This window comes from Anolis carolinensis, chromosome 5 (assembly GCF_035594765.1).
Source record: "Anolis carolinensis isolate JA03-04 chromosome 5, rAnoCar3.1.pri, whole genome shotgun sequence".
NCBI lineage: Eukaryota > Metazoa > Chordata > Lepidosauria > Squamata > Dactyloidae > Anolis > Anolis carolinensis.
Genome location: NC_085845.1, coordinates 3,088,159 through 3,115,468, shown reverse-complemented (window position 1 = coordinate 3,115,468; position 27,310 = coordinate 3,088,159). Strand labels below are relative to the sequence as shown.

The 27,310-nt window shown below is 47.1% G+C and overlaps 1 protein-coding gene across 1 annotated transcript; it reads left to right on the top strand.

Moving 5' to 3' along the window:
* Positions 1–3: 3 nt before the first annotated feature.
* On the top strand, positions 4–20,754 carry LOC103281824 (probable serine/threonine-protein kinase PkwA). Its single transcript, XM_062981497.1, has 6 exons — positions 4–251; positions 13,499–13,789; positions 14,828–14,974; positions 16,378–16,458; positions 20,069–20,281; positions 20,480–20,754. The coding sequence occupies exons 1-6, from the start codon at positions 66–68 to the stop codon at positions 20,597–20,599; spliced, it is 1,038 nt and encodes a 345-aa protein (XP_062837567.1). The 5' UTR covers positions 4–65; the 3' UTR covers positions 20,600–20,754.
* Positions 20,755–27,310: the final 6,556 nt, after the last annotated feature.

The following is a 27,310-nucleotide window of genomic DNA, read 5'->3' as shown; positions in this document are numbered from 1 at the left end:
GGCTGCGCGTCCGTTGCCCCGGCAACCGTTTTGCAAACGCCGCGAGGGGCCGAGGGAGCGTCCGCATGGCCCGGCGCCGCCTGGAGGAGGCGCTGCAGGCCTCCCGCTTGGAGGAGGAGGCGGCGGAGGCAGGCAGGGATGTGGCCCCGCGGAGGGTCCCGCTCGCCCACGACCCCCACGGCATCTTCAGCCTCGGCTTCGGCCCCGCGGGGAGGCAGCTGGCCGTCGGCTTCGGCGATGGCGCCCTCCAGGTGGGACGGAGGGCGGAGAGGCCTCTCTGGAGGCAGGGCCTGCCTGGGCCTCTGTCGGGGTCGCTTGGGCCGTGCTCTCCCGGCATCCTGGCACATTAGGGTTGGGCTAGATGGCCTCTTGAGATCCCAAGCTTGCCCTCAGACATTCCAACGTAGCCCCTACGCCCCCTTCTCTCAGGTCCCTTCGACACTGCCATATAATCCACATCATTATATATTATATATTACATGTAATATTATTAATAATATTACAATATATAGATATTTATTTTATTTATTTATTTATTTGCGACATTTATATCCCGCCCTTCTCACCCCGAAGGGGACTCAGGGCGGTTTACAAGTACAGTAGATTCTCACTTATCCAAGCCTCGCTTATCCAAGCCATTTTTGTAGTCAATGTTTTCAATATATCGTGATATTTTAATAATAATAATAATAAAACTTTATTTATACCCTGCCCCCATCTCCCCGTGGGGAGGAAGAAAAAGGAGGCGATAGGGCCATTGCAAGGAGAAGATGGGGTGATGGCGACAGGGGACAGGGAAAAGGCAGAACTACTTAATGCCTTCTTTGCCTCGGTCTTTTCACAAAAAGAAAGCCATCTTCAACCTCAGCAACATGGAATGGACGAAGGATTGGGGGAAATCCAACCCCAAATAGGGAAACAAGTTGTCCAGGAACACTTGGCCTCTCTAAACGAATTCAAGTCCCCAGGGCCAGATCAGCTACACCCAAGAGTACTGAAGGAACTAGCGGAAGTTATTTCAGAACCACTGGCAATTATCTTCGAGAGTTCTTGGAGAACGGGAGAAGTCCCAGCAGATTGGAGGAGGGCGAATGTGGTCCCGATCTATCTTCAAGAAGGGAAAAAAGAACGACCCAAACAATTACCGTCCGGTCAGCCTCACATCAATACCAGGCAAGATTCTGGAAAAGATCATTAAGGAAGTGGTCTGCGAACACTTAGAAACAAATGCGGTCATTGCTAATAGTCAACACGGATTTACCAAAAACAAGTCATGCCAGACTAATCTGATCTCTTTTTTCGATAGAGTTACGAGTTGGGTCGATACAGGGAATGCCGTGGATGTAGCGTACCTGGATTTCAGTAAGGCCTGCGACAAAGTCCCCCACGACCTTCTGGCAAACAAACTAGTAAAATGTGGGCTAGACAAAACTACGGTTAGGTGGATCTGTAATTGGCTAAGCGAACGAACCCAAAGGGTGCTCACCAATGCGTCGTCTTCATCATGGAAAGAAGTGACAAGTGGAGTGCCATCAGCAGGGCTCCGTCCTGGGCCCGGTTCTGTTCAACATCTTTATTAACGACTTAGACGAAGGGTTAGAAGGCACAATCATCAAGTTTGCAGACGACACAAAACTGGGAGGGAGAGCTAACACTCCAGAAGACAGGAGCAGAATTCAAAACGATCTTGACAGACTAGAGAGATGGGCCGAAACTAACAAAATGAAGTTCAACAGGGACAAATGCAAGATACTTCACTTCGGCAGAAAAAATGGAAATCAAAGATACAGAATGGGGGACGTCTGGCTTGACAGCAGTGTGTGCGAAAAAGACCTTGGAGTCCTCGTGGGGAACAAGTTAAACATGAGCCAACAATGTGATGCGGCTGCTAATAAAGCCAATGGGATTCTGTCCTGCATCAATAGGGGAATAGCGTCTAGATCCAGGGAAGTCCTGCTCCCCCTTATTCTATTCTGCCTTGGTCAGACCACACCTGGAATCACACTGTGTCCAATTTTGGGCACCACAGTTGAAGGGAGATGTTGACAAGCTGGAAAGTGTCCAGAGGAGGGCGACTAAAATGATTAAGGGTCTGGAGAACAAGCCCTATGAGGAGCGGCTTAAAGAGCTTGGCATGTTTAGCCTGCAGAAGAGAAGGCTGAGAGGAGACATGATAGCCATGTACAAATACGTGAAGGGAAGTCATAGGGAAGAGGGAGCAAGCTTGTTTTCTGCTGCCCTGCAGACTAGGACACAAGGGAACAAGGGCTTCAAACTACAGGAAAGGAGATTCCACCTGAACATCAGGAAGAACTTCCTCACTGTGAGAAGGGCTGTTCGACAGTGGAACTCTCTCCCCGGGGCCGTGGTGGAGGCTCCTTCCTTGGAGGCTTTTAAGCAGAGGCTGGATGGCCATCTGTCGGGGGTGCTTTGAATGCGATTTCCTGCTTCTTAGCAGGGGGTTGGACTAGATGGCCCATGTGGTCTCTTCCAACTCTACTATTCTATGATTCTATGATTCTATGATTCTATGACTCGGGGCGGCTTACATGGGGCAGAGGCCCAAACAACATAGAACAAAACATAAACAACATAATACGAATCACACTATAAAAAGAAAACAGTAATACAATATATCAATTAAAACAAAAATACAGGATAAAAAATTGCATTTAAAACACATAAATGGTAAAATCGTAGTAAAAACAGGATAGATTATTAAAAACCCTCTGGGGCTGATTAATTAATGACTGTATCTCTGTAAATACAGTAATTACAACATAACATGACTGCGTATTGAACTGCTTTTTCTGTCAAATTTGTTGTAAAACATGATGTTTTGGTGCTTAATTTGTAAAATCATAACCTAATTTGATGTTTCATAGGCTTTTCCTTAATCCCTCCTTATTATCCAAGATATTCGCTTATCCAAGCTTCTGCCGGCCCTTTTAGCTTGGATAAGTGAGACTCTACTGTATATATACATAGGTAAAGGTAAAGGCTTTCCCCTGACCGACTCTGGGGGTTGGTGCTCATCTCCATTTCTAAGCTGAAGAGCCAGCGTTGTCCGTAGACACCTCCAAGGTCATGTGGCCATAGGCATGACTGCATGGAGCGCCGTATATATACATACAATATATTATATTATACAACTATATTGCAATAATATAAATATAAATATACAATTATAATAGTGAATATATATTGTACATAGAATAGAATATAGTACAATATAATATAATACAATATAATAGAATAGATCTAGTACAATATGGTAATTTATAATACAATAATATAATATTGTATGTAAATTTAATTTGTAAGCCACTCTGAGTCTCCTTCGGGGTGAGAAGGGTGGGATATAAATGTGTTAAATAAATAATAAATAAATCGTCAAAGCAGATAATCCATTTAATCTGCTCTGGACTGGATTATGTGAGTCTACACTCCCAGATAATCTGGATCAGATCCTCGTATCAAGCCCATAGCCAAATGGGTGATTTAGGGGTTCAAACCACCACTGAAGATTTTAAGGTAAAAAAAGAAGAACATGCATTTAAAATCTCTAAAATCAGGACAGTAAATATAGAACAACACTCTGAAAACAGGAGAATTCCCAGCATAATAACAACAACAACCACACTTTATTTATATTCTGCAGTTCCAAATTGTCATTGCACTTTTCAATATTTTCTTATTTCACTGATGGGTTACTAATTGAATACTTGGTCCCACATCCACATCTTTAGTCTTTTTATTGAAGGTCAGGAGGGAGGGGGCTGATCTGATTTCACTGGGGAGGGAGTTCTAAAGCTGAGTTCTAAAGCTGAGGGGCCACCACTGAGAAGGCCTGGAACATATGGTAACAACAACAACAACACTTTATTTATATTCTGCCCTATCTCCCCAAGGGAATTCAGAGCAGATCACAGTACACATACACAATAAACATTCAGTGCCGTTTGGACAGACAGGACAGAACAGACAGAAAGGAGGAATGTTGTGTCGAAGTCCAGCTTCAGTGACTTGGAGGTTGTGCTCGGATTCAGCACACGGGGGTGCTTTTGCTCCTTTCTCTGTGACAAAGAGCACTGGCTCTTTGTCACTGGCATTTCTGATCTTTTTTCTTTTATGGTGCTGCAAAACAATCAGCCAGAAAATCAGAAGATGTTTACGTCTTGAGAGGAGAGCAAGGACCAACCTCGATAAAATAGTGAAGAATAGAGACATCACACTGGCAACGAAGGTCTACATAGTTAAAACAATTGTATTCTCCGTAGTAACCTATGAATGTGAGAACTGGACCATAAGGAAGGCTGAGCGAAGGAAGAGAGAAACGTTTGAACTGTGGTGTTGGAGGAAAATTCTGAGAGTCCCCTTGGACTGCAAGAAGATCCAACCAGTCCATTTTCCAGGAAATAATGCCCGGCTGCTCACTGAATAAACAACAACAACAACAAAACAATCAGGGCCAGCTAACACGTCCCAACAAAGAATTCCCTCAGGCAGGAAGCAGCTAGTCTTTGAATCTGCAAGACCATTAAAAGCTAATCAAGGTGATCAGTTGCAACATTCACACTTGCCTCCAACAGGCAAGAGTTCTTTCTCCCACCCTGGACATTATTTCACAGATATACCCCACTTGCTTAGTTTCCAACAGACCTCACAACCTCTGCCATAGATGTGGGCAAAACATCTGAAGAGAATGCTTTTAGAATATGGCCACTCACAGCAACCCAAAGAAAACCTGGTTTATTCTTGAATTTTCACTGGTTAACCAAATCCTGCCAAGTCTATAAGAAGCAAACATTAGAGTCCCTCCAGAACTACAAGCACTATCTCAACCACATTTTGATTATTTGCACTGTCATTACCTACCTTTCTACCAATTTACATTGCAATAGCAGTGATAGCTGCAATAGTGGAAGCAACCATAGTGGAAGCTGCCAAAATGCGGTAGCTGGCCGGCAAAGCCTAAGGTGCAGGATGGGATGAGACAGGCGATTTGACCTGGATTGCAGGTGGAAACTGAGGAAATGGTGGAAACTGTGGTGCTCACCCCTTCATGGGAAAATCGCTTAGAAGGAAGAAGAAGGGGCCCGGATCCCACTTTTTTCTGTTTTGGGCAGACCTCACCTGAAAGAAGAACCACGTGTCCAGTTCTTGGCAAAGCAATTCAAGAACGAGGCCGGGCTGTGGCGCAGCTGGCTAGTAACCAGCTGCTATAAATCACTACTGACCGAGAGGTCATGAGTTCGAAGCCCGGGTCGGGTTAAGCCTCCGACCATTAATAGCCCCGGCTTGCTGTTGACCTATGCAGCCCCGAAAGACAGTTGCACCTGTCAATTAGGGAAATTTAGGGACGCTTTATGCGGGAGGCTAATTTACAACACCATAAAACTGCCAGCAAAACACGAGGAAAGGAATGAGGAAGTACAGCCACTACTAGACGTTGAAGCAACAGCTCCCCCTGTGGCCGGAATCGTGAAGCTGGAAAAATGTTAAAAATGCCTCTGAGTCTGTCTAATGTATGTTGTTTGTCTGTTGGCATTGAATGTTTGCCATATATGTGTTCATTGTAATCCGCCCTGAGTCCCCTTCGGGGTGAGAAAGAAGGGCGGAATATAAATACTGTAAATAAATAAAAATAAATAAAAGAACGAGTTGGACAAGAAGGAATGTGTTCTGAGAAGGGTCACCAAAAGGGACAAAAGTTTGGGAGCTGTGAATCCGTCTGAGGAGTGGCTTAAGGAGCTGAAAATGTTTAGCTTGGAGAAGAGAAGTCTGAGAGAAGGGGGACAGGAGGACCATGTTTAAATATTTGAAAGGGGGTCCTGCTGATGAAAAGAGTAGTGTGTTTCCTGTGGCTCCAGACACTGGGACACAATAGAGCCATGGATTCAAATGGTGGGGAAAGAGATTCCAAATAGGACCCTTCTACTCTGCCATATAATCCATATTATAAAAGCAGATAATCCATATTATTTCCTACGAACTAGATTATATGTATCTACACTGTCATATAATCCAGTTCAAAGCAGATAATCTGGATTATATGACAGTGTAGATCCAGCCTCAGCCGCCTTTTCTCCAAGCAAAACATATAGAGCTCCCTTGACTGCTCCTCATGGGACTTGGCTTCCAAACCTTTGATCATATTGCTTGTCCTTCTCTGGACATCTCCCATCTTTGACCCAATAACTTTCTTATTTATTTACTTATTTATTTACAGCATTTATATTCCGTCCTTCTCACCCCGAAGGGGACTCAGGGTGGATCACATCACACATATAGGCAAACATTCAATGCCTTTTAAACATAGAACAAAGACAAGACAAACATAGGCTCTGAGCGGGCCTCGAACTCATGACCTCCTGGTCAGAATGATTCATTGCAGTGATTCATTGCAGCTGCTCTCCAGCCTGCGCCACAGCCTGAGCTGTGAAATTCTTGAATTTCTTTTGCCCAGAACTGGAAACTACTATTCCAGGTAAAGAGGTCTGGCCAAAGCAGAAGGGAATAGGAGCATAACTTCCTTCAATCTGGACACTGTCCTCTTTTTTAGCTGCCGCATCACACTCTGTTCATGTTCAGCTTGTGCTCCACTAAGGCTGGATCCACACTGCCCTGTATCTCAGGATCTGATCCCAGATGATCTTCCTGTTGAAATACATTGTGTTTGTTTTGGCCAATCGGCTCTCATCTGTAGAAGTAATTTTGGATTCCCACCTTGTGGGATGGATTCCATCCTTACCTTACCCTGTCCTCTGGTGTATTAGCCTATGCAAAAATGTCATCAGCATGTCTTCTTTTCTGTCATCCAAGTCATTGATAAAGATCTTGAATAGCACCAGAAGGCTTAGGGTAGGGGTCCTCAAACGTTTTAAGCAAAGGGCCAGTTCGTGGATCCTTAGACTGTTGCGGGACTGGGCACAGTCAAAGCACTCCAGACAGATGACCATCCAGCTCTACTTAATAAATAATGATAATAGAATAGAATCATACAAACCTACAGCTGGGAGTTGCAAAAAAAAAAAAAAAAAAAGCATTGGCAGGCCAGACTTTGTCCATTAGCCATGGTTTGAAATCCCACATGTCTTTTGTGCCCCCCAGTGGTCACTTTTCTCCAGGATGAAGAAAGAGAAACCATTGCAGAGATGCACTCTTTGGATTCGGCTGCTTAACCAATTACAAATCCACCTAACAGTAGCATTGCCAAGCCCACATTTGGCTAGTTTGTTTGCAAGAAGGTCATGGGAGACCTTGTTGAAGGCCTTGGTGATATCAAGATCATTTCCATCCACAGCATTCCCTGCATCTGCCAAGCTTGTAACTCTATAAAAAAAATGATTTGTCTGACATTAATTTTTTTGGGGAACCCATACTGACTTTTGGCATTCCTTTCTAAGTATTTTTAATGATCTGCAGAATCTTTCTGACTGGGTAGGCATTGTGTCATGAATACTTTCTGAACCTTAAACATGTGCTTTTATCCATTTTCAGTGTACAGGTTGCAATGGGTACTTTTAGAGAAAGAAGTAGACTCACAGACCCGGTACTGGTTTTATAATAGCTATATTGGTTACACAGACAAAGGAGGAACATTCACATTTACTCAGCATTCATTGCACATGCATTGTTCCATACTCACCACCTTCTGCATTCAGGCCATCTTGGAAAAAAGCCAGTGGGTGACCAGGCCCTGCATTCCCCTGCAGATCTGACACACTTTTCAAAGAGGAAAGTGTCTCTTTATGTAGCAAGTTTTCCTGTTGTTGTTCTCTTGATTGATGTTATTTAGGTAAAACTTGCTGACACTCCATCAGTTCCATACAGATGTTGTTTTACTTCTTTAATGTAAGGGACATTGGAGTGCCGCATCACGTGGGAAGTTTATTTTATTTATTTATTTACAGTATTTCTATTCAGCCCTTCCCACCCCGAAGGGGACTCAGGGCGGATCACATTATGTACATACAGGGCAAACATTCAATGCCCATAAACACGTAGAACCGAGACAGAGACAGACGCAGAGGCAATTTAACCTTCTCCTGAGGGGATGTTCGATTCTGGCCACAGGGGGGAGCAGCTGCTTCATCATCCACTCTGATGGCACTTCCTCACTTCCTCATTCCAACGTTGTAAATTAGTTAAACTTGCCTCCCCACTTTTATAAGTGATACCTTATTTCCTACTTGATAGATGCAACTATCTTTCGGGTTGCTAGGTAAGGGAGAAGTTACAGCGTTTCTGGAGGTGAGAGCTCCTTCCCACTCCCTCCTCCCTTCTCCTGTTGGACTGAATATCATCTGGGCCTCAGTGAGAGAAGGCAAGGGAGAAGCTGCATCCATTGGAGTCAGCACTTTTACCACCCTAGAAGATCCACTCGGAAAGTCTTCGCCAGTCCGGAGGCCTTCCATTGATTATTTTTTGCTGACTTTGTCATGGAACCTGTTGTCCTTGTATGAGTGTTTCCCTCATCAGACGAACCGGTTGCTGCCGCCACTTGGCCTTTTCTCCTCTTTTTTGTTCTCTCCCGTCCCTTTTAAAATTCTATGTTATTTTATTTTAGCTGTGTAAGTATATAGAGTACACTCAACCTACACTTTTTAATTGCTCTGGGCCATTAGTATTCTTTTTTTTCTTTCTTTTTTTCTCTCTACGGTTTTGATATTTTAGTGGAAAATGAATCAGCTGGATACACATGGGATCTGCGAACTGTCCCAGCTATGCCACCTTATGGGCAGATCTTTTAACCTCGTTTTTTCACAGCTTGTAACTGTGAATGAGAAACTAGATTATCTCATCAAGGGAATTTCGCAACTGGCAAATGCCACTAGACATCAAGATGTTCCTGAGGATGAGAATAATATTGGATATAACTCGAGGGAATCCAGTTGGCATTTAGATTTTGGGGGGGAGGGAATATCTGGGTTTCAAAAGGGCAGCAAGGAGTTAATATTGGATAATGGGAATATCGAGGGAATGGATGATATGTGTGCTGAACAAACTGGCCCGAGAAGGGAAGATATGGATATGGATATAGGTTTGGGAGTGGCGAAGTCATCAACGAAGGCTCCATTGGAGGGGGATTTCTCTCCTCCTCATGTTGAGTGCCGCCATGGCCATACCTTGCAAACGAAACCACTGGCCTTTCTAATTAGAGACTCCACATGGAATAGGGGTAGATGGACCTCGAAAAGAGCGATCCAGAGGTCCTTGGTCCAAATTTTATCAAGGAGCCTGACTACAGTCAAGATTAAGACCATTACGTGGCTCCAGAAGGACTATCAATCGCACGATCGCTCTATACGCCTCATTTCCACCTTTGAGGATAAGTCTATTATAGAGGAGTTATGGGCCCTTAGGTCCTGGCTGCTATTATGGGGCATCACCATCAGAAAAGTAATAGTAGACCCCGTGATTCGTCCTCTTGTGGCCAACTTGTCTTTATATACACAAGCACTAACTAGGCCCAATGATAATAGGATGTTCAATCCTCACTGTAGGTCCCCTCCCTCAGAAAAGTCGCATCTAGATGTTCTGGCCCAATCTTTCTCAGTCCCTTACCAGCAATCGTTGCCTCCCCCTACTCCTCGAAGATTTTCCGGTAGGCCCCACTTGTCCCCTTTCTTGGAAGCTAGGCTAGTTGGAAATTCCAGCAGTCATTTGGACTTGGGGAGTTGACTAGACTCTCCAAATGATGTTCCAACTGAGCCAGATTCCCTGGGGGGTGGGAACCGGGTGGGGTTTGGTTCCATCGAGGTCGTGTGGGGGAGGAGGAATTGCGGTCGACGGATTCCCAGGGAGAAGCGCAACAGAGTTCTTGCGACCCTGGAGAAGGATAGGTGTGGTAGCCTCGATGGCAGCCCCTTCGGGCTGAAGGTCCTGCTGCTCAATGCCAGATCCGTCAAGGGTAAATCATCTATTATCCAGGATTTAATCCTGGATGAGCAGGCGGATCTGGCTTGCATCACCGAGACCTGGCTGGATGAACTGGGTGGAGTTAGTCTTTCCCAGCTTTGTCCTCCGGGTTTCGGGGTGCATCAGCAGGCCAGGCCGGGAGGGCGGGGAGGTGGGGTTGCGGTGGTCTTTCGGCAGTCCATCGCCCTGGTCAGATGCGCCGCTTTGCAACCTGCCGGGTTTGAGTGTCTCCACCTGAGGGTGGGTACCCGGGACAGTTTGGGGATTCTGCTGGTGTACCGTCCACCCCGTGACACAGCAGTCTCCCTGCCTGAGCTAGCAGAGGTGGTCTCTAGCGTGGTGCTGGGTTCCCAGCGCCTGGTGGTGCTGGGAGATTTCAACATTCACGCTGAGGCCACCTTGACAGGTGCAGCTCAGGAATTCATGGCCGCCATGACGACCATGGGACTGTCCCAAGTGATATCGGGTCCCACTCATCAAGCTGGACATACACTCGACCTGGTTTTTGTTGCGGGCGACGGTTTGGTTGGAGTGGAAGAGCAAACTATCCTTCCATTGTCATGGTCCGACCATAATCTGATCAGTTTAAGACTCACCACACCTGTAAACCTCCGCAGGGGTGGTGGACCCATTAAGATGGTCCGCCCCAGGAGACTTATGGATCCTGAGGGATTCCTGAGGTCTCTTGGGGATCTGTCTGCCATGGAGCCTGACGATCCTGTCGATGCCTTGGTCGCTCGCTATAACAGTGAGTTGTCCAGGGCTATAGACATGATCGCCCCCGAACGTCCACTCTCGCTATGTGGAGTTGCCCCAGCCCCCTGGTTTACTGGGGAGCTGGCGGAGATGAAACGTGCGAGGAGGAGACTAGAATGCCGCTGGCGGACAACTCGTGATGCATCTGACCAAGCACGGTCTAGAGCCGCTATTAGGGCCTATTCCACGGCGTTGCGAGCAGCCAGGAAGGCTTTCTCGACTGCCCGCATCGCGTCTGCAACAACTAGATCCTCAGAGCTATTTCGGGTTGTTGGGGAGCTCCTCCACCCTCTTCAGGCTGGGGGGGCACCTGACATCCCGGCAACTCGGTGTAGCGAGTTTGCTCACCATTTTGCAGACAAAGTCGCTCAGATTCGTTCCGACTTAGATGCTGGCCTTGTTGCAATGCCAGGTGAGGTAACCGAGGCTTCTGTCTGTTCGATCTTGTGGGATTCGTTTCAGCTTGTGCAGCCTGATGATGTGGACAAGATTCTTGGAGCGGTGAGGGCGACCACCTGTGCCCTTGACCCTTGCCCATCTTGGCTTTTAAAACAGGCCAGTGATGGGTTGGTTGATTGGTTTGTGAGAAAATTAATGCCTCTTTGGAGCAGGGTAGATTTCCATCTAATCTAAAACAAGCGGTGGTGAGACCTATCTTAAAGAAGGCCTCCCTAGATTCGACCAACTTACATAACTACAGACCAATCTCCAACCTTCCATTTTTGGGCAAGGTCTTGGAGCGGGTGGTTGCCTCTCAGCTCCAGGGATTCTTGGATGATACGGATTCTCTGGACCAATCGCAGTCTGGCTTCAGGCCTGGTTTCAGTACCGAGACGGCTTTGGTCGCCTTGGTGGATGACCTCCACAGGGAGCTGGACAGGGGGAGTGTGACCCTGCTGGTTCTCTTGGATATCTCAGCGGCTTTCGATACCATCGACCATGGTATCCTTCTGGGACGTTTCTCCGGGATGGGCCTTGGGGGTACTGTTCTGCAGTGGCTTCAGTCCTTCCTAGAGGGGCGTTCCCAGATGGTGAAGCTGGGGGACACCTGCTCGGACCCCTGGCCATTGTCCTGTGGGGTCCCGCAAGGTTCTATTCTGTCCCCCATGCTTTTCAATATCTACATGAAACCGCTGGGCGAGGTCATCCGGGGTTTTGGAGTTCGGTGCCATCTCTATGCGGATGACACCCAACTCTACTACTCTTTTCCACCAAAATCCAAGGAAGCCCCTCGGATACTGGACCAGTGTCTGGCCGCTGTATTGGCCTGGATGAGGGCGAACAAGCTGAAGCTCAATCCTGACAAGACAGAGGTCCTCCAGGTCAGTCGAAAGTCCGATCGGGGTATTGGGTGGCAACCTGTGCTTGACGGGGTTGCACTCCCCCTGAAGGCGCAGGTCTGCAGCTTGGGGGTCCTCCTGGATTCGGGGCTGACGCTTGAGGCTCAGGTGTCGGCCGTGGCCGGGAAGGCCTTTGCACAACTAAAACTTGTGCGCCAGCTGTGACCATACCTCGAGAAGCCTGATATGACTACAGTGGTCCACGCCTTAGTTACCTCTAGACTGGACTATTGCAATGCGCTCTATGTGGGGCTGCCTTTGAAGACGGCCCGGAAATTGCAATTAGTTCAGCGCTCGGCAGCCAGGCTTCTAACAGGAGCAAACTACAGGGCGCGTTCTACGCCTCTGTTTAAGGAGCTCCACTGGCTGCCGTTTGTTTTCTGGGCCCAATTCAAGGTGCAGGTTATCACCTACAAAGCCCTAAACGGTTTGGGACCCACCTACCTTAGAGACCGCATCTCCCCCTATGAACCTGCACGATCTCTTCACTTTTCGGGGGAGGCCCTCCTCTCGCTCCCACCACCTTCGCAGTTGCGGCTGGTGGGGACGAGAGAGAGGGCCTTCTCCGCTGTGGCCCCCCGCCTCTGGAACTCACTCCCGAGGGAGATTAGACAGGCCCCCACCCTCCTTGCCTTTCGAAAAAGCCTTAAAACCTGGCTTTTCCAGAGGGCCTTCGACGACTAATTTTTGGGGGTTGATTTGTCTGCCCATTTAATTTAATTAGAGAGTGTTCTGCCATGATTATTGATACCTTGCTGAATACTTCTGCCACGAAGCTACAGAAGCCCTCTATTTCGGCCTAGAACTGTTTTATCTCCTTGTTTTTAACATGTGATGTATGTATTGATTGTATGACTGCTTTTCATGTTTGATTTTACAATGTGTAATTTGTCACTGTTTTTATTATTGTTGTGAGCCGCCCCGAGTCCCCTCGGGGAGATGGGGCGGGATATAAGAATAAATTTATTATTACTATTATTATTATTATTATTATTATTATTATTATTATAGGTCAGCAACGAGCAGGGGCTATATTTTATTTTTAATTGACGGGTGCTCACCCCGCCACAGGCTGGCCTCGAACTCATGACCTCATGGTGATTTATTGCAGCAGCTGTTTACCAGCCTGTGCCACAGCCCGGCCATTGTTTTTTATTTCCTTATTACTTAAGGAGTTATTGTCTCTGGCCAGATCAACATGTCCTGTTCTCAGGTCCGTTATGTCAGCAGTTCAGCAGTTTCCTCCATCAGCACGGTTTATATCACATGTTAATCCTCACCTCCTTTGTTTCTCCATAATGCAGTTTTCCAGGTTCCAAATGTCTTAGGAGGGTGTCTTCAGCCCTGGCAAGCCTTAATAACCCCTTGCCAGAAATCCTACAATTTCATTCATTCCATTCATCACATTGTTTGGGTCATCTTCCCTGTCTCCCTCCCTCCTTTTTGAAGAGAACATTTGTCTTCTTCCTCCTTCTCAGCTGGTGGACACCGAGATAGGCCTCCCGGAATCCTCCTCCTCCTTGCAGACCGGGCCTCTCGCGGGTCCCGTGACTGCCGTCTGCTTCCTGAAGGCTCAGCCGGGACTGCTGCTGGCCGCGGGGGCCGAGGGTTCCGTCACTGCTTTCCTCCCACCGGCCCGCTCTCCAGTGGCTTCCCTGGCTGAGGAGGGGAACGAGACCCACGCGCTGGACGTCTGCCGTGATGGGAGCACCTTTGCCACCGCCGGCAAGGACCGCCACCTCCGCCTCTATGACACCCGCACCCTCCAAGTGAGCATGTGTAGGGTGGGTGGGATTTCAGGGCAGTGCTGGGAAAGCAAGCACCCAAGCGCAGTTGATTTAGTTGTAAAAGGGTGTTCAGAAGAGAAAGGGGAGAAGGAAAGTGTTCATGAATCAGAGGGGCAGTTGGAATCTCAGGAGGAGATTTTGCAAGTACCCACATTTCAGGAGAGGCGAAAGGAAACAGCAGAGATGTTGTTCAGCTAGAACAGCTGCCAGAAATGCAGCTGAGTAATTAGGAACTGCCCTAGCAGCTGTGAGGGGACTCAGGGCTATAAAACTGACGTAGGTGCAGCCAGCTCTTGCTGGTAACAAACTGACTCTTCGCTCCCCTTGTGCCTGCTTCAAGTCTGCATCAGGGAAACTGCTCCTAAGGATTTATTGCTGTTTCTTTGTCTGAAGTAAGACTGCTATTTGATTTGGGAATTTATCAAAGACTAAGAACTGTGCTTGCCCTAAGTCTTCTTGATATTAGAAGAGACAACACTCTAAAGAACTGACTAAAGAAAGGACAGAAGAAGGGAAAGAAAGAAAGAGATAAAGAAGGGGAAGGGAAGGAGGGAAGAAAGAAAAGGGGAAGGGAAGGAAAGAAGAAGGGAAAGAAAGAAAGAGGTAAAGAAGGGAGAGGAGAAGGGAAGGAGGGAAGAAATAAAAAAGAAGAGGAAGGGAAAGAAAGGGCAGAAGAAGGGAAAGAAAAAGAGATAAAGAAGGGAAAGGAGAAGGAAAGGAGGGAAGAAAGAAAAAGAAGAGGAAGGGAAAGAAAGGACAGAAGAAGGGAAAGAAAGAAAGAGATAAATAAGGGGAAGGGAAGGAGGGAAGAAAGAAAAAGAAGGGACAGGAGGAAGAGAAAGAAAAGGGGAAAAGGTAGAGGGGAGGGAAAGAGGAAGAAGGGATGAGTGCAGGGGAGAGTGGCCTCTCTGATAAATCTGCTAGCTTTCAATAAACCTATCAGCCCGTTGAATCAAACCCCAATGAATCAATCCCTTGGGTGCCTCCCTCACTCCTCTTCCTTCTCCTCTTGGCCCGCAGCTCTTCCGGATCATCAAGGCGCCGGACTTCATGGCTGGGGATGAGTTCACCCCGCTGAGTGGCCACTCGCGGAGGGTCTTTGCGCTGCGCTTCCACCCGGAGGAGCTGCACCTCTTCTTGACTGGCGGCTGGGACAACTCGGTCAAGGTACCTCCGGCTGGGGAGCACCCCTTCCGCTGGGGACACTGAGTCATAGAATTATGGTGCTTGAAGGAGACCCTAAGGGCCATCCAATCTAACCATCTGGTGCCAGGCAGGAAAACCCCATCAAGGCCCTCCTGACAGATGTCCATCCAGCCTCTGCTTAGAAACCTCTCCAGAGAAGAGATTTCATCCCAGGCAGCATATTCCACTGCCAAACAGCTCTTATTGTCAGAAAGTTCTCCCTAATGTTTAGGTGGAATCTCTTTTGCAATATGATTTAATTGGTTCCATTCCTGCCCCCTCCTCAATACAGATTATCTGATTTGAACTGGATTATATAGCAGTGTAGACTCAAGACCCTTCCACATAGCTATATTACCCAGAATGTCAAGGTCTGCTTCAAACTGGATTATCTTGAGTCCACACTGCCATATAATCCAGTTTAGTGTGGATTTTATACAGCTGTGTAGAAGGGGCCTCCTATAATCCAGTTCTAAGCAGATAGCATATGTTTATAAATATAATGTGTAATAATTACTGTGGCATAATAATACAGAACAATATATTCTTTAAAACCAGTAACACTCTGAAGGCAGGGAATTCCAGAAAGGAAACAATCAGGGCCAGCTAACACCAAACAAAAGAAGCAGCCAGGCTTTGAAGGCCATTAAATGCTAATCAAGGTGGCTAATTGCAGCATTCATATCTGCCACACTGAGACTATTAATTGCTATTCAAACTGCATTCTGCAAGGTAGAAAGCGGCCAGGCTTGCAAGCAGCAAGGCTATTCAGTGCTATTCAACCTGGCCAACCAAGATTTCCCCTAGGTGGAACACCCCCAGGCTTTGAAGCCACGAGGCTACTCTGTCCCATTCAACTGGCCTAGCAAGGATGCCCTATGTAGAAAGCAGCCAGGCCTTTAAGCTGCAAGGCTATTCAGTGCAGTTCAAGCTGGCCAAACAAGGATTCCCCTACTAAGGAAGTAGCCAGGCTTCAAATCGGCTCTTCGATTAAGGGTGCTACTCCAGCTACTCCAGAAAACGGCCAGGCTTTGAGGCTGCAAGGCTATTCACTGCTATTCCACCTGGCCAACAAATGATTCCCATAAGCCACAGCAACGCGTGGCCAGGCAAAGCTAGTGCTATATAAAATGTAGATTATCTGCTTTAAACTGGATTGCATGGCAGTGTAGACTCATATAATCCAGTTCAAAGCAGTTAATGTGTATTTACTTTGATAATCCAGATTATATGGAAATGTAGAAGGGGCCTTAGTAACCGTTGTGTGTAGTCTTGCAAACCATGATGACATTATCTTGGAAGAGTATCTGCTTTATGAGAGTCTTTGCAACTTGGTCTTTGCAGGTGCCGGGCCCAGCTCACCCTTGCTTTTCTGTTTGTGGCAGGTGTGGGACAAGCGTGTGGCAAAAGGGGCCCAGAGCGTGATCAATGGGCCCCACATCTGTGGCCCTGGGATCGACATCAAGGTGAGGAGGAGGAGGAGGAGGAAGATCTGGCAGTGGGAGGAAAACAGCTCAGGCCACGGTCTTTCAACTGCCTCAAATGGGATGCCCACACACAGGGTGTCACAAAACCTGTGTGGGGGTGGAGTGGGGATGGGGGAGCGGCTGGAAACCCAACTTCAGGAGCCCACAGTCTCTCAAAAGAGAGCCAGACAGAACCCACAGCCCTTGCCCTACTACATCTAGGCTTTCCGCAATTGCGGTTCGCCAGTAATGGGCTCAGAAAAGGCAGAGGAACGAGAGACCAAATTGCCAATATCCGGATGCTGGATAATGGAGGAAGGCAGGGAGTTCCAGAAAAACATCTACTTCTGCTTCATTGACTATTCTCAAGCCTTCGACTGTGTGGATCATAATAAACTATGGCATGTTCTTGGTGGTCTGGGGAGACCAAGTCCCCTTGTCTGTCTCCTGAGAAATCTGTATAAAGACCAAGGAGCCACAGTCAGAACAGACCACGGAACAGGAGACGGGTTCCAGATTGGGAAAGGAGTGCGGACATCAGGGCTGCATCCTCTCACCCTCCCTATTCAACTTGTACGCAGAACACATCATGCGACATATGTGCAGGGCTTGAGGAATCCAAGGCCGGAGTTAAAATTGCTGGAAGAAACATTAACAACTTTAGGGATGCAGATGATACCACTCTGGTGGCTGAAAGTGAGGAAGAGCCGAGGAGCCTTATCACCAAGGGGAAAGGAAGAAGAAAGGGCAAAAGCTGGGTTGCAGTTAAACGTCAAGAAAACCAAGATCATGGCAACCAGACTGATTGACAACTGGCAAATAGAAGGAGAAAATATGGAGGCAGTGACAGACTTTATATTTCTAGGCGCAAAGATCACTGCAGATGTAGACGGCAGCCAGGAAATCAGAAGATGTTTCCTTCTTGGGAGGAGAGCAATGGCCAACCTGGACAAAATAGTGAAGAGCAGAGACATCACACTGGCAATGAAGGTCCGCAGAGTCAAAGCCATGGTATTCCCCATAGTAACCTATGGATGCGAGAGCTGGACCACAAGGAAGGCTGAGCGAAGGAAGAGGTTTTTGAACTCTGGAGCTGGAGAAAAATCCTGAGCGTGCCTTGGACCTTGGCAAGAAGATCCACCCAGTCCATCCTCCAGGAAATAAGGCCCAGTGGCTGCTCACTGGACGGAAGGAGATGAGAGGCAAACCTAAAGTATTTTGGCCACATCCTGAGGAGACAGGAAAGCTTGGAGAAGATCACGATGCTGGGGAAAATGGAAGGAAAGAGGAAGAGAGGCCGACCAAGGGCGAGATGGATGGACGGTATCCTTGAAGGGACTGGCTTGGCCTTGAAGGAACTGGGGGCAATGACAGCCGACAGGGAGCTCTGGCTTGGACTGGTCCAGGAGGTCACCAAGAGTCAGAGGCAACTAAACGACTGAGCAGCAGCAGCAGCAGCAATGGGCTCAGGCTCTTCCCTCCCTGCACCTGAGCGGGACAAGCGTTGAGTCCCTGAGGATTCAATTCATCTGGTTTGGATTCCTGGGAAAGGAAATGGGCAGTGGTGCAAGGAAGAGCACTAACTTAGGTACCCAGTGATGCTTGGGTTAAGTGTTTTGCAACACTATTTATAATAGTCATTGTTGGATTGTTGTGTGTTTGGCCATGTTCCAGAAGTATTCTCTCCTGACGTTTCGCCCACATCTATGGCAGGCATCCTCAGAGGTTGTGAAGTATATGCCAAAGAGTATATGCCAAACAACCTCACAACCTCGGAGGATGCCTGCCATAGATGTCGGCGAAACGTCAGGAGAGAATACTTCTAGAACATGGCCATACAGCCTGGAAAACACACAACAACCCTGTGATTTCAGCCATTAAAGCCTTCAACAACACATTAGTCATTGTTCGCTTTTGTTTTATGAATGCTCCTATTAGTATATGCATAAGCATGTGGGTGAACTACAACTCCCAACATCATGAATCAATTCCACCGAAACTACACCAGTATGGACTACTGCAATGCACTCTACGTGGGGATGCCTTTGAAGACGGCTTGGAAACTGCAGTGAGTGCAAAAGTCGGCAGCCAGATTACTAACTGGAGCTGGTTATAGGGAGCAAACCATGCCCCTATTAAAGCAGCTCCACTGGCTGCTGATGAGTTTCCGGACCCAATTCAAAGTGCAGGTTATTACCTATAAAGCCCTATACGCTTCGGGTCCAGCCTATCTTCGAGACCGCATCCCGCACGGGCTTTAAGATCTACCGGGGAGGCCCTTCTCTCAGTCCCACTTCCGTCTTAAGTGCGATTGGTGGGAATGAGAGAGAGGGCCTTCTCGGTGGTGGCACCCTGGCTCTGGAATGCCCTCCCAAGGGAGATCAGGCTAGCCCCCACCCTCCAAACCTTCTGCACCCAATTAAAGACCTAGCTTTTCCGACAAGCCTTCAATCATGTTTAGACTCTCCAATAATACATATGAGGACCTTTCGATTCTTTATTTACAGTTTACAATTCTGAGATCGAATACTGCTGTTTTATCTACAGCAATTGCTGTATTTTATTGTTTTTACCAGGGGGTACTGTGAATTTATCATGTTGTGTTTGACTATTTATTGTCTATGTTTTGTTTTGCATTTGTATTTTGTATGTCACACCTTGAGTGTTCTGTGAGCCGCCTCGAGTCCCTCTGGGAGGTGGTGGTGGGATATAAATAAAGTATTATTATTATTATTATTATTATTATTATTATTATTATTATTATTATTATTATTGACACAAAGACAGAGTATGACACAGCAAATGAGATGTCTATGCTGGATTTCGTATCACAAAATCACAAGTGGAACACTTCCTAAGCGTTTAGGACTGTGTGATGTATTTTCGGATGATGCGTGCAGATCCCAGTCAGGTGGCCTTTTGCAGTTGACAGATCCTAATTTTGTTAATGTCTATTGTTTCCAAATGCCGGCTGAGATCTTTTGGCACCAATTGCTACCGGGACCACCTGCACTGGTTTCTGCCAGAGTCTTTGCAGTTCAATCTTGAGGTCCTGATAGCAGCTGAGTTTTTCCTGTCATTTTTCATCAATGCGACTGTCACCTGGGATGGCGACATCAATGATCCAAACCTTTTTCTTTTCCACAACCGTGAGGTCTGGTGTGTTGCGTTCCAAAACTGTGTCAGTCTGGATTCGGAAGTCCCACAGTATCTTTGCATGTTCATTTTCCAATACTTTTGCAGGTTTGTGATCCCACCAGTTCTTTGCTGCTGGCAGGTGGTACTTGAGGCATAAGTTCCAATGAATCATTTGGGCCACATAGTTGTGCCTCTGTTTGTAGTCAGTCTGTGCGATTTTCTTACAGCATCTGAGGAGATGATCAATGGTTTTGTCGGTTTCCTTGCACAGTCTGCATTTTGGGTCATCAGCTGATTTTTCGATCTTGGCCTGAATCGCCTTTGTTCTGATAGGACGAGGTACTGAACTTGCATGCGGAACTGGAGCCCTCCTTAGATATGGGACCAGCAAGGGGGAGGCCACAGCTGTCTTGCTGGGCTCCAGGGCTGGCCTGGAGATGAAGCCCCCCCCCTCTCTCCCCTTCCCTTGCAGGGAGACCTGGTCCTGACCGCCTCATGGATCCCGCACAACGCACTGCAGCTCTGGGACCTGCGCACTGCGTGCCTGTGGCAGGACCTTCCCTTCCCCGGGAGCCCCACGCAAGGGGAGTTTCTTTACGGCGCCCGGTTCTGCGCAAGGGACATGGTGGTGGCCGGGGGCAGCGGCACCAGCGGGGCCAGCGTCATCCACACCGGCACGGGGAAGGTGAGTCGGGGCAACCGTGGCCCACCCACCAATATTAGCCTGGCCTGCCTTGCACGGCTCTTGTGAGGCTTGGGTGAGAAAGTGAGCCCTCCTGCGCTGGGCGAAGAGGTGGGATCTCGGTATAACTGTTGACAAGAGGAGACTATGTGGTCCTTGAACTGGAAACGTTGCCTATCTTGTCCCTCTGTCTCTCTATAGGTGGCTGGGGAGATCCTTCTTCCCAGTAAGCCGGTCCATGTGGTGGCATCGGCTCCTGGAGGGACCACGCTTGCCGTGGCCGGTGCCGGAGGGAACCTCCACCTTGCACAACTCCACTGAGGCCACGCTGCCCTGGAGCAGAAGAGTTGTGGAGGCTGCAAGGAGACATGAGCATACATACATCTAGGTGATCCTGTTCCTGTCACCCACTGTTTCCCTCCCCACCATCACCCCACAACAGCATTGAAGTGGGGCAATAAAGTGTCCTGAGCGGAGTTACCTCTCATTCTCCATACCTGTCAATAAGTACAAGTCCCAGCTGCCTCCGGCCACACATCACAGCAGAGACTAGTGCCTTTTATACACTACAAGCACAGAACTTCCAGGCTTCAGTTGCTGCTACTGACAACAGTCTGGAATGACACAACCCATGACTGGGATGCCACTTGTGGTATAAAGTATATTGGAGTGAGCTGGGGAAGGGACTCATCCCAAAGGACGGGGAAATGTCTGATACAATGAGTCAGGCAAACGTTACTGTCACAGGACAGTGGTGATTTGTGCATTTCAATGCAAGGGGTCACATCCTAGATTGGGGAGAGGGGTGGACCTCTATGGGGACAGTCCCTGAGCAATTACTTGGGTGACTGTTTGCAAGGAAACTGGCACTTGGCCTTTGGCTCTCCTTCCCACTATAACAACAACAACAACTTAATTTTTGTACCCCGCCTCCATCTCCCCAAAGGGACTTGGGGCGGCTTACATGGGGCCAAGCCCGAATGACACAGTTTAAAATGTAATTACATTAAAATGCATTACAACAATGTAAGAAAATAAGACAACAACTATCATTTTGTAACTGGTTTCAGCCGGTGGATCTGTGGCCACTGCAATCTAGTGAATGGGGATTTAATGTGGATTTAAATTAATCCCAGAGTCATAGTAGAGTCGGAAGAGATCAAAATGACATTCTGAGCCAACCTCTGCCTCAGCAAAAGGCCACAGGTTTTGGTCTCTGGAAAAAGTCCCACCCAGCCCCAGTGGCTTTTGGCTATGGGCTTAAGGCGTGCATGAACCATAATTTCAAGTTTTGACTTGGGTCCCATCTCCAAGATATATTTTGATCTATAGGCAAGCATCCCAAAATCTAAACAATCTGAACTACAGGTTTGCATTTTCAGAGGTGGTTTGTTTGGAGCCTTCAGTAGCCAGCAGGTGGCGCCGTTGAACCTTTCTTGTGCTTGTGGTTTGTGTTTGTGTTTGTGGTTCCCATTTGAGAAACATCTGCAGCAATTCTTTCCTGAGTGTTGCTTTATTTCTGCAAAGAGAGGCCCAGTTTTGCTCCTGGGACGGTTTCCTCTTTCGCGGCCCCACTAAGGCTCAGGAAACCCAGGATGGGGCTACTGCTTGGACCCTTTTGCTGATAGGATCCAGTTGCCTCGGTTCGGTCAGACTAGATGCCCACCAGTCTCCACTATTCCTATTTTTCTTTGCGCTAATGTGGAATAATAATAATAATAATAATAATAAAACATTATTTATACCCCGCCACCATCTCCCCACGGGGACTCAGGGCGGCTCACATGGGGCAAGGCCCGACCAGCATAATTTACAAAAACAACAGCATAAATACATTGCCCAATATACAAAAAATAAAACACTGTAATACAATAAAACAATGATACTGCGGTATCAATCAACCACCAAATACAATTCAGTCGACTTCATTGGTGGGGGGACTGCAGCAGCAATATAAAAATAACATCATCAGTTAAAATACCAGAATAAAAGGGACCTAATAAAATTCAGGATAGAGTTATAATGCCAACATAGAATCATAGAATAGTAGAGTTGGAAGAGACCTCATGGGCCATCCAGTCCAACCCCATGCAAAGAAGCAGGAAATCGCATTCAAAGCACCCCCGACAGATGGCCATCCAGCCTCTGCTTAAAAGCCTCCAAAGAAGGAGCCTCCACCACAGCCCGGGGGAGAGAGTTCCACTGCTGAACAGCCCTTCTCACAGTGAGGAAGTTCTTCCTGAGGTTCAGGTGGAATCTCCTTCCTTTCCTGTAGTTTGAAGCCCTTGTTCCCTTGTGTCCTAGTCTGCAGGGCAGCAGAAAACAAGCTTGCTCCCTCCTCCCTGTGACTTCCCTTCATGTATTTGTACATGGCTATCATGTCTCCTCTCAGCCTTCTCTTTTGCAGGCTAAACATGCCTAGTTCTTTAAGCCGCTCCTCATAGGGCTTGTTCTCCAGACCCTTAATCATTTTAGTCGCCCTCCTCTGGACGCTTTCCAGCTTGTCAACATCTCCCTTCAACTGTGGTGCCCAGAATTGGACACAGTGTGATTCCAGGTGTGGTCTGACCAAGGCAGAAGAGAATAAGGGGGAGCAGGACTTCCCTGGATCTAGACGCTATTCCCCTCTTGATGCAGACCAGAATCCCATTGGCTTTTTTTGCCACCGCATCACATTGTTGGCTCATGTTCCCCTTCCTCCCCACGAGGACTCCAAGGTCTTTTTCGCACACACTGCTGTCAAGCCAGGCATCGTCCCCCATTCTGTATCTTTGATTTCCATTTTTTCTGCCGAAGTGAAGTATCTTGCATTTGTCCCTGTTGAACTTCATTTTGTTAGTTTCGGCCCATCTCTCTCGTCTGTCAAGATCGTTTTGAATTCTGCTCCTTTCTTCTGGAGTGTTAGCTATCCCTCCCAGTTTGGTCCCGTCTGCAAACTTGATGATCGTGCCTTCTAACCCTTCGTCTAAGTCGTTAATAAAGATGTTGAACAGAACCGGGCCCAGGACGGAGCCCTGCGGCACTCCACTTGTCACTTCTTTCCATGATGAAGACGACGCATTGGTGAGAATCACCCTTTGGGTTCGTTCGCTTAGCCAATTGCAGATCCACCTAACCGTAGTTTTGTCTAGCCCACATTTGACTAGTTTGTTTGCCAGAAGGTCGTGGGGGACTTTGTCGAAGGCCTTACTGAAATCCAGGTACGCTACATCCACGGCATTCCCTGTATTGACCCAACTCGTAACTCTATCGAAAAAAGAGATCAGATTAGTCTGGCATGACTTGTTTTTGGTAAATCCGTGTTGACTATTAGCAATGACCGCATTTGTTTCTAAGTGTTCGCAGACCACTTCCTTGATGATCTTTTCCAGAATCTTGCCTGGTATCGATGTGAGGCTGACCAGACATTGGTAATTGTTTGGATCGTTCTTTTTTCCCTTCTTGAAGATAGGGACCACATTCGCCCTCCTCCAATCCAACTGAGGCTGGTCATCCAGTGACTGTCTCACCAAAGGCCAACCTAAACATCCAGGTCTTCAGTTGTTTCTTGAAGGAGGATAGAGAGGGAGCCAACCTAATCTCAACCTAACTCTGATTTTATGGACAGCACTAGAATAAAACAGGGATAGCCCCCTTAAGCACTCTAGAAAAGAGTTTTGTTGCATCTCAAGTGCATCTACACTGCAGAATTAATTCAGTTTGATCCCACTTTCGCTGCTATAGAAACATGGGAGTTTTAGTTGGGTGAAACGTTAAGTGCATCTACATTGCAGAATGAATGGCATTACTTTAACTGCCATGGATCAATGGAGTCCTGGGTGCTGTAGTTTTTCAAGGTCCTTTGCTTTCTCTGCCAAGAGAGTGCCGGTGGCTTATCAGACTACATTTCCCAGGATTCCATTGCAAAGAGCCAAGGCAGTTAAAGTGGCATCAAACTGCATTCATTCCACAGTGTAGATGCACCCTCAAGTTCCTCATTTCAGAACCTTCCCTTTGAGTGGATGTGCACACACATGTGCTATGTATATTAAGTTGGTTCAACTTGTTGCACCTCAATGAAATAAAGCATTCCAGGATCCTCCTGGTCACCCACGGCCTTGCTCTGGCCTTGCAAACTCAAAGGAACAAACTCCGCCCATCCATTTGTAGAGCGGTCTTCATTTTTCCCCAGGGCTTTCCATGTTGTTGATATTGTGTGCATTTCCAGGTGAAGGCTTGGTGTCTTGGCAAGAGGTGTCCAGATGGGGTTTGCCCTTTGCCTTCCTCAGAGGACGAGAGAGTGTGACTTGCCCAAGGTCACCCACATGGTTTCCATGGCTGAGCATGGATTCGAACCCGGGTCTCCAGAGTCATAGTCCAACCCCCAAAACATGACACCACGCCGGCTCTTCCTTACATGTTACTACTGTGTGTCGCACCTCAGGTTAGCTTCACCTTGCTAAAGACACCAGGCTGCACACAGATTGTAGTTTATTAGGAAATAAGGAAAAGTTCATAAAAGGCAAAAGTTCAGTTCCAAAAGATAGTTACAAAAACAAGGCTGTAAGAACAAATCCATGGAAACATTAGGCATGAAGCAAGGTCCTTAAAACGAAGCCAAAGTCCCAGAAACGAGGATACATCCAAGCTACAAGATAATACAGGAAAGCAGACTTGGTTCTTGATTCAAGCGAGGAATTGCTTTGACAAAGATTTCCCTCTCAGCAGACTGTTTTAATAGCATACCATGAAGGCATTTCTTTGCCCTTTGAGCTCCCTCTTATTTGCTATTCTGAGACTTCTGCACAACCCCCGAAATTCCAAACGACTAGCCCGATCTGAAGTGGCCTCATTATCGCTTTCAAGGCCACAGGGCTTGTTAATGTTATCAGGCTGAGGCTGGGGTTAGCTTCACTTGGTAAAATACACCAGGCAGTACACAGGATATAGTCTTTTGTAGTTTATTGGAAATAGGGGAAAAGATAGTTCTTAAAAGGCAAAAGTTCAGTTCCAAAAGATAGTTGCAAAACAGGGCTGTAAGAAATAATCCAAATAAACACTTGGCATGAAAAGAAGTCCTTTCAGTACATGACAAAGTCCCATGAGCGAGAATACATCAAGGCTTCAAGACAACCCAGAAAAACAGAACTTGCTTCTGGATTCAAAGAGACGTTGCTTTGACAAAGATTCCTCTCTCAGCAAACTGTTTTAATAGCATAACATGAAGGCATTCCTTTGCCCTTTGACCTCTTTCTTATTTGCTATTTGAAGACTTCTGCGAACCCCCCTAATTCCAAGCAGCTGGCCCGGTCCAGAATTGCTGCATCATCAAGGCCAAACTGCTCGTTAGTGTTATCAAGCTGGGAGCTACCCTCCCTTTCTGCTTCGTGCACCTGAAAACCATCATCAGTAACAACATCATTTCTTCCCGCGGGAAAGCCTCCCTGCTCCCCATCTCCCACAGCAGGAACACTCTGCACCTGAATCCCATAATCCCCATCAGAGTTATCTTGAAACTCATCCTGAACCTGAATCCCATCATCATGCACTTGCATCCCAGAATCCTCATCAGAGTCACACAAAGGCTGATCATCAGAGTCACACAAAGGCTGAGTCACAACACTGTGCCTTATTGTCTTCTTTGACCCCCATTATGTCTAAGGGGAGTTCAGGTTCGATTGGTTTCCTCTGCTGCTCTTGATACAGGTTAAGCCCCTCATTCTCTCCCACCTGGGGAAGGGGTTTGCCCAATGCCCATGTCTCCTAAGCAGATGCCAGCAGAGGGTGCAATTTGCCTGCAAATGTATCCCAGCGGAGCCAGGAGGCTGCAGGGAAGAATCAAAAGACAACCCAAGGAATGCCAGAGAAGCCAAACTGATTTGCCCCAAAGTGCCAGGACCTTGTCATGTTGTTGCTGCTGCCATAACATGGCGCAATGAGGGGCACCGTGAGGCCTTGGATTTGGATATATTGGAGAATCTGTGCTGGGTTTTGAAGTGTATTAGCTCATGGAGACAGCTTTAGAACAGCATGCTAAAGGCACAGGCCACACAACCAGAAATCTCCTCTGGAGGTTTTTATTAGTGAGTGAGTATAGCGGAACCAGCAGCGTCCAGTTAACACCATGCGGAAAAGACTCAGACCAGGCAGAGGAATTAAAAGAACAAAGAAAACTTCACTTGTTGAGTTAAAGTCAAATAAACAGTTCAGCAATCGTACAATGTCCTTGTAGTTGCATAGGATCAATAACTAATCAATCAGCATTCAATATATCCAGCATGGCATATTTAAACTGCTACTTGACCGTAGCTAGAGAGCCTGTCTTTTTTGTGCTCTCCCTGCAAGCCCAGATTCCCAACTGACAAAACCAACCATCTGCCAGCAAACTGATACATTGTTTGAGGCGTGGCTTGCCTCTGCAAAAGCTCAGCTCCCTTTTTGCAGAGATCTTTTGCAAGCAACTTTGCAAGGATTTCTTTACACACACACACACATAGCAATTTGGCGCAATAGTTTTTAAGCAATCTGTTGGGAAGGATTAGATTGTGTCTTCCTTTGTGGCAGAATAGGGTTGGACTGGATGGCCTTTGGGGTCTCTTCCAACTCTAGGAATGTATGAAGCCAGGTTCAGAGAAAGGTAAAGAGGGACAGAGAAAAAAACGTACAAGGAGAGGTTGAAGAAGCTGGACATGGGCATCCTGGAGAAGAGGAGATTTTTGAGGGGTGATGACCAGGATTTTCCTCTAAATAACTCGTCGTGAAGGGGAGCGGGGATTTCTGTTTTTTATTGCCCTGGATGGTCAGATTAATAATAATAATACAGTAGAGTCTCACTTATCCAACATAAACGGGATGGTAGAACGTTGGATAAGCGAATATGTTGGATAATAAGGAGGCATTAAGGAAAAGCCTATTAAACATCAAATTAGGTTATGACTTTACAAATTAAACACCAAAACATCAGGTTATACAACAAATTTGGCAGAAAAAGTAGTTCAATACGCAGTAATGCTATGTAGTAATTACTGTATTTAGGAATTTAGCACCAAAATA

Coding starts and splice junctions, on each gene's coding strand:
- LOC103281824 (XM_062981497.1), top strand. CDS start 66: ATGGCCCGGCGCCGCCTGGAGGAGGCGCTGCAGGCCTCCCGCTTGGAG. Junction 13,790..14,827: donor ATGACACCCGCACCCTCCAA/GTGAGCATGTGT, acceptor CTTGGCCCGCAG/CTCTTCCGGATCATCAAGGC. Junction 16,459..20,068: donor GCCCTGGGATCGACATCAAG/GTGAGGAGGAGG, acceptor CTTCCCTTGCAG/GGAGACCTGGTCCTGACCGC.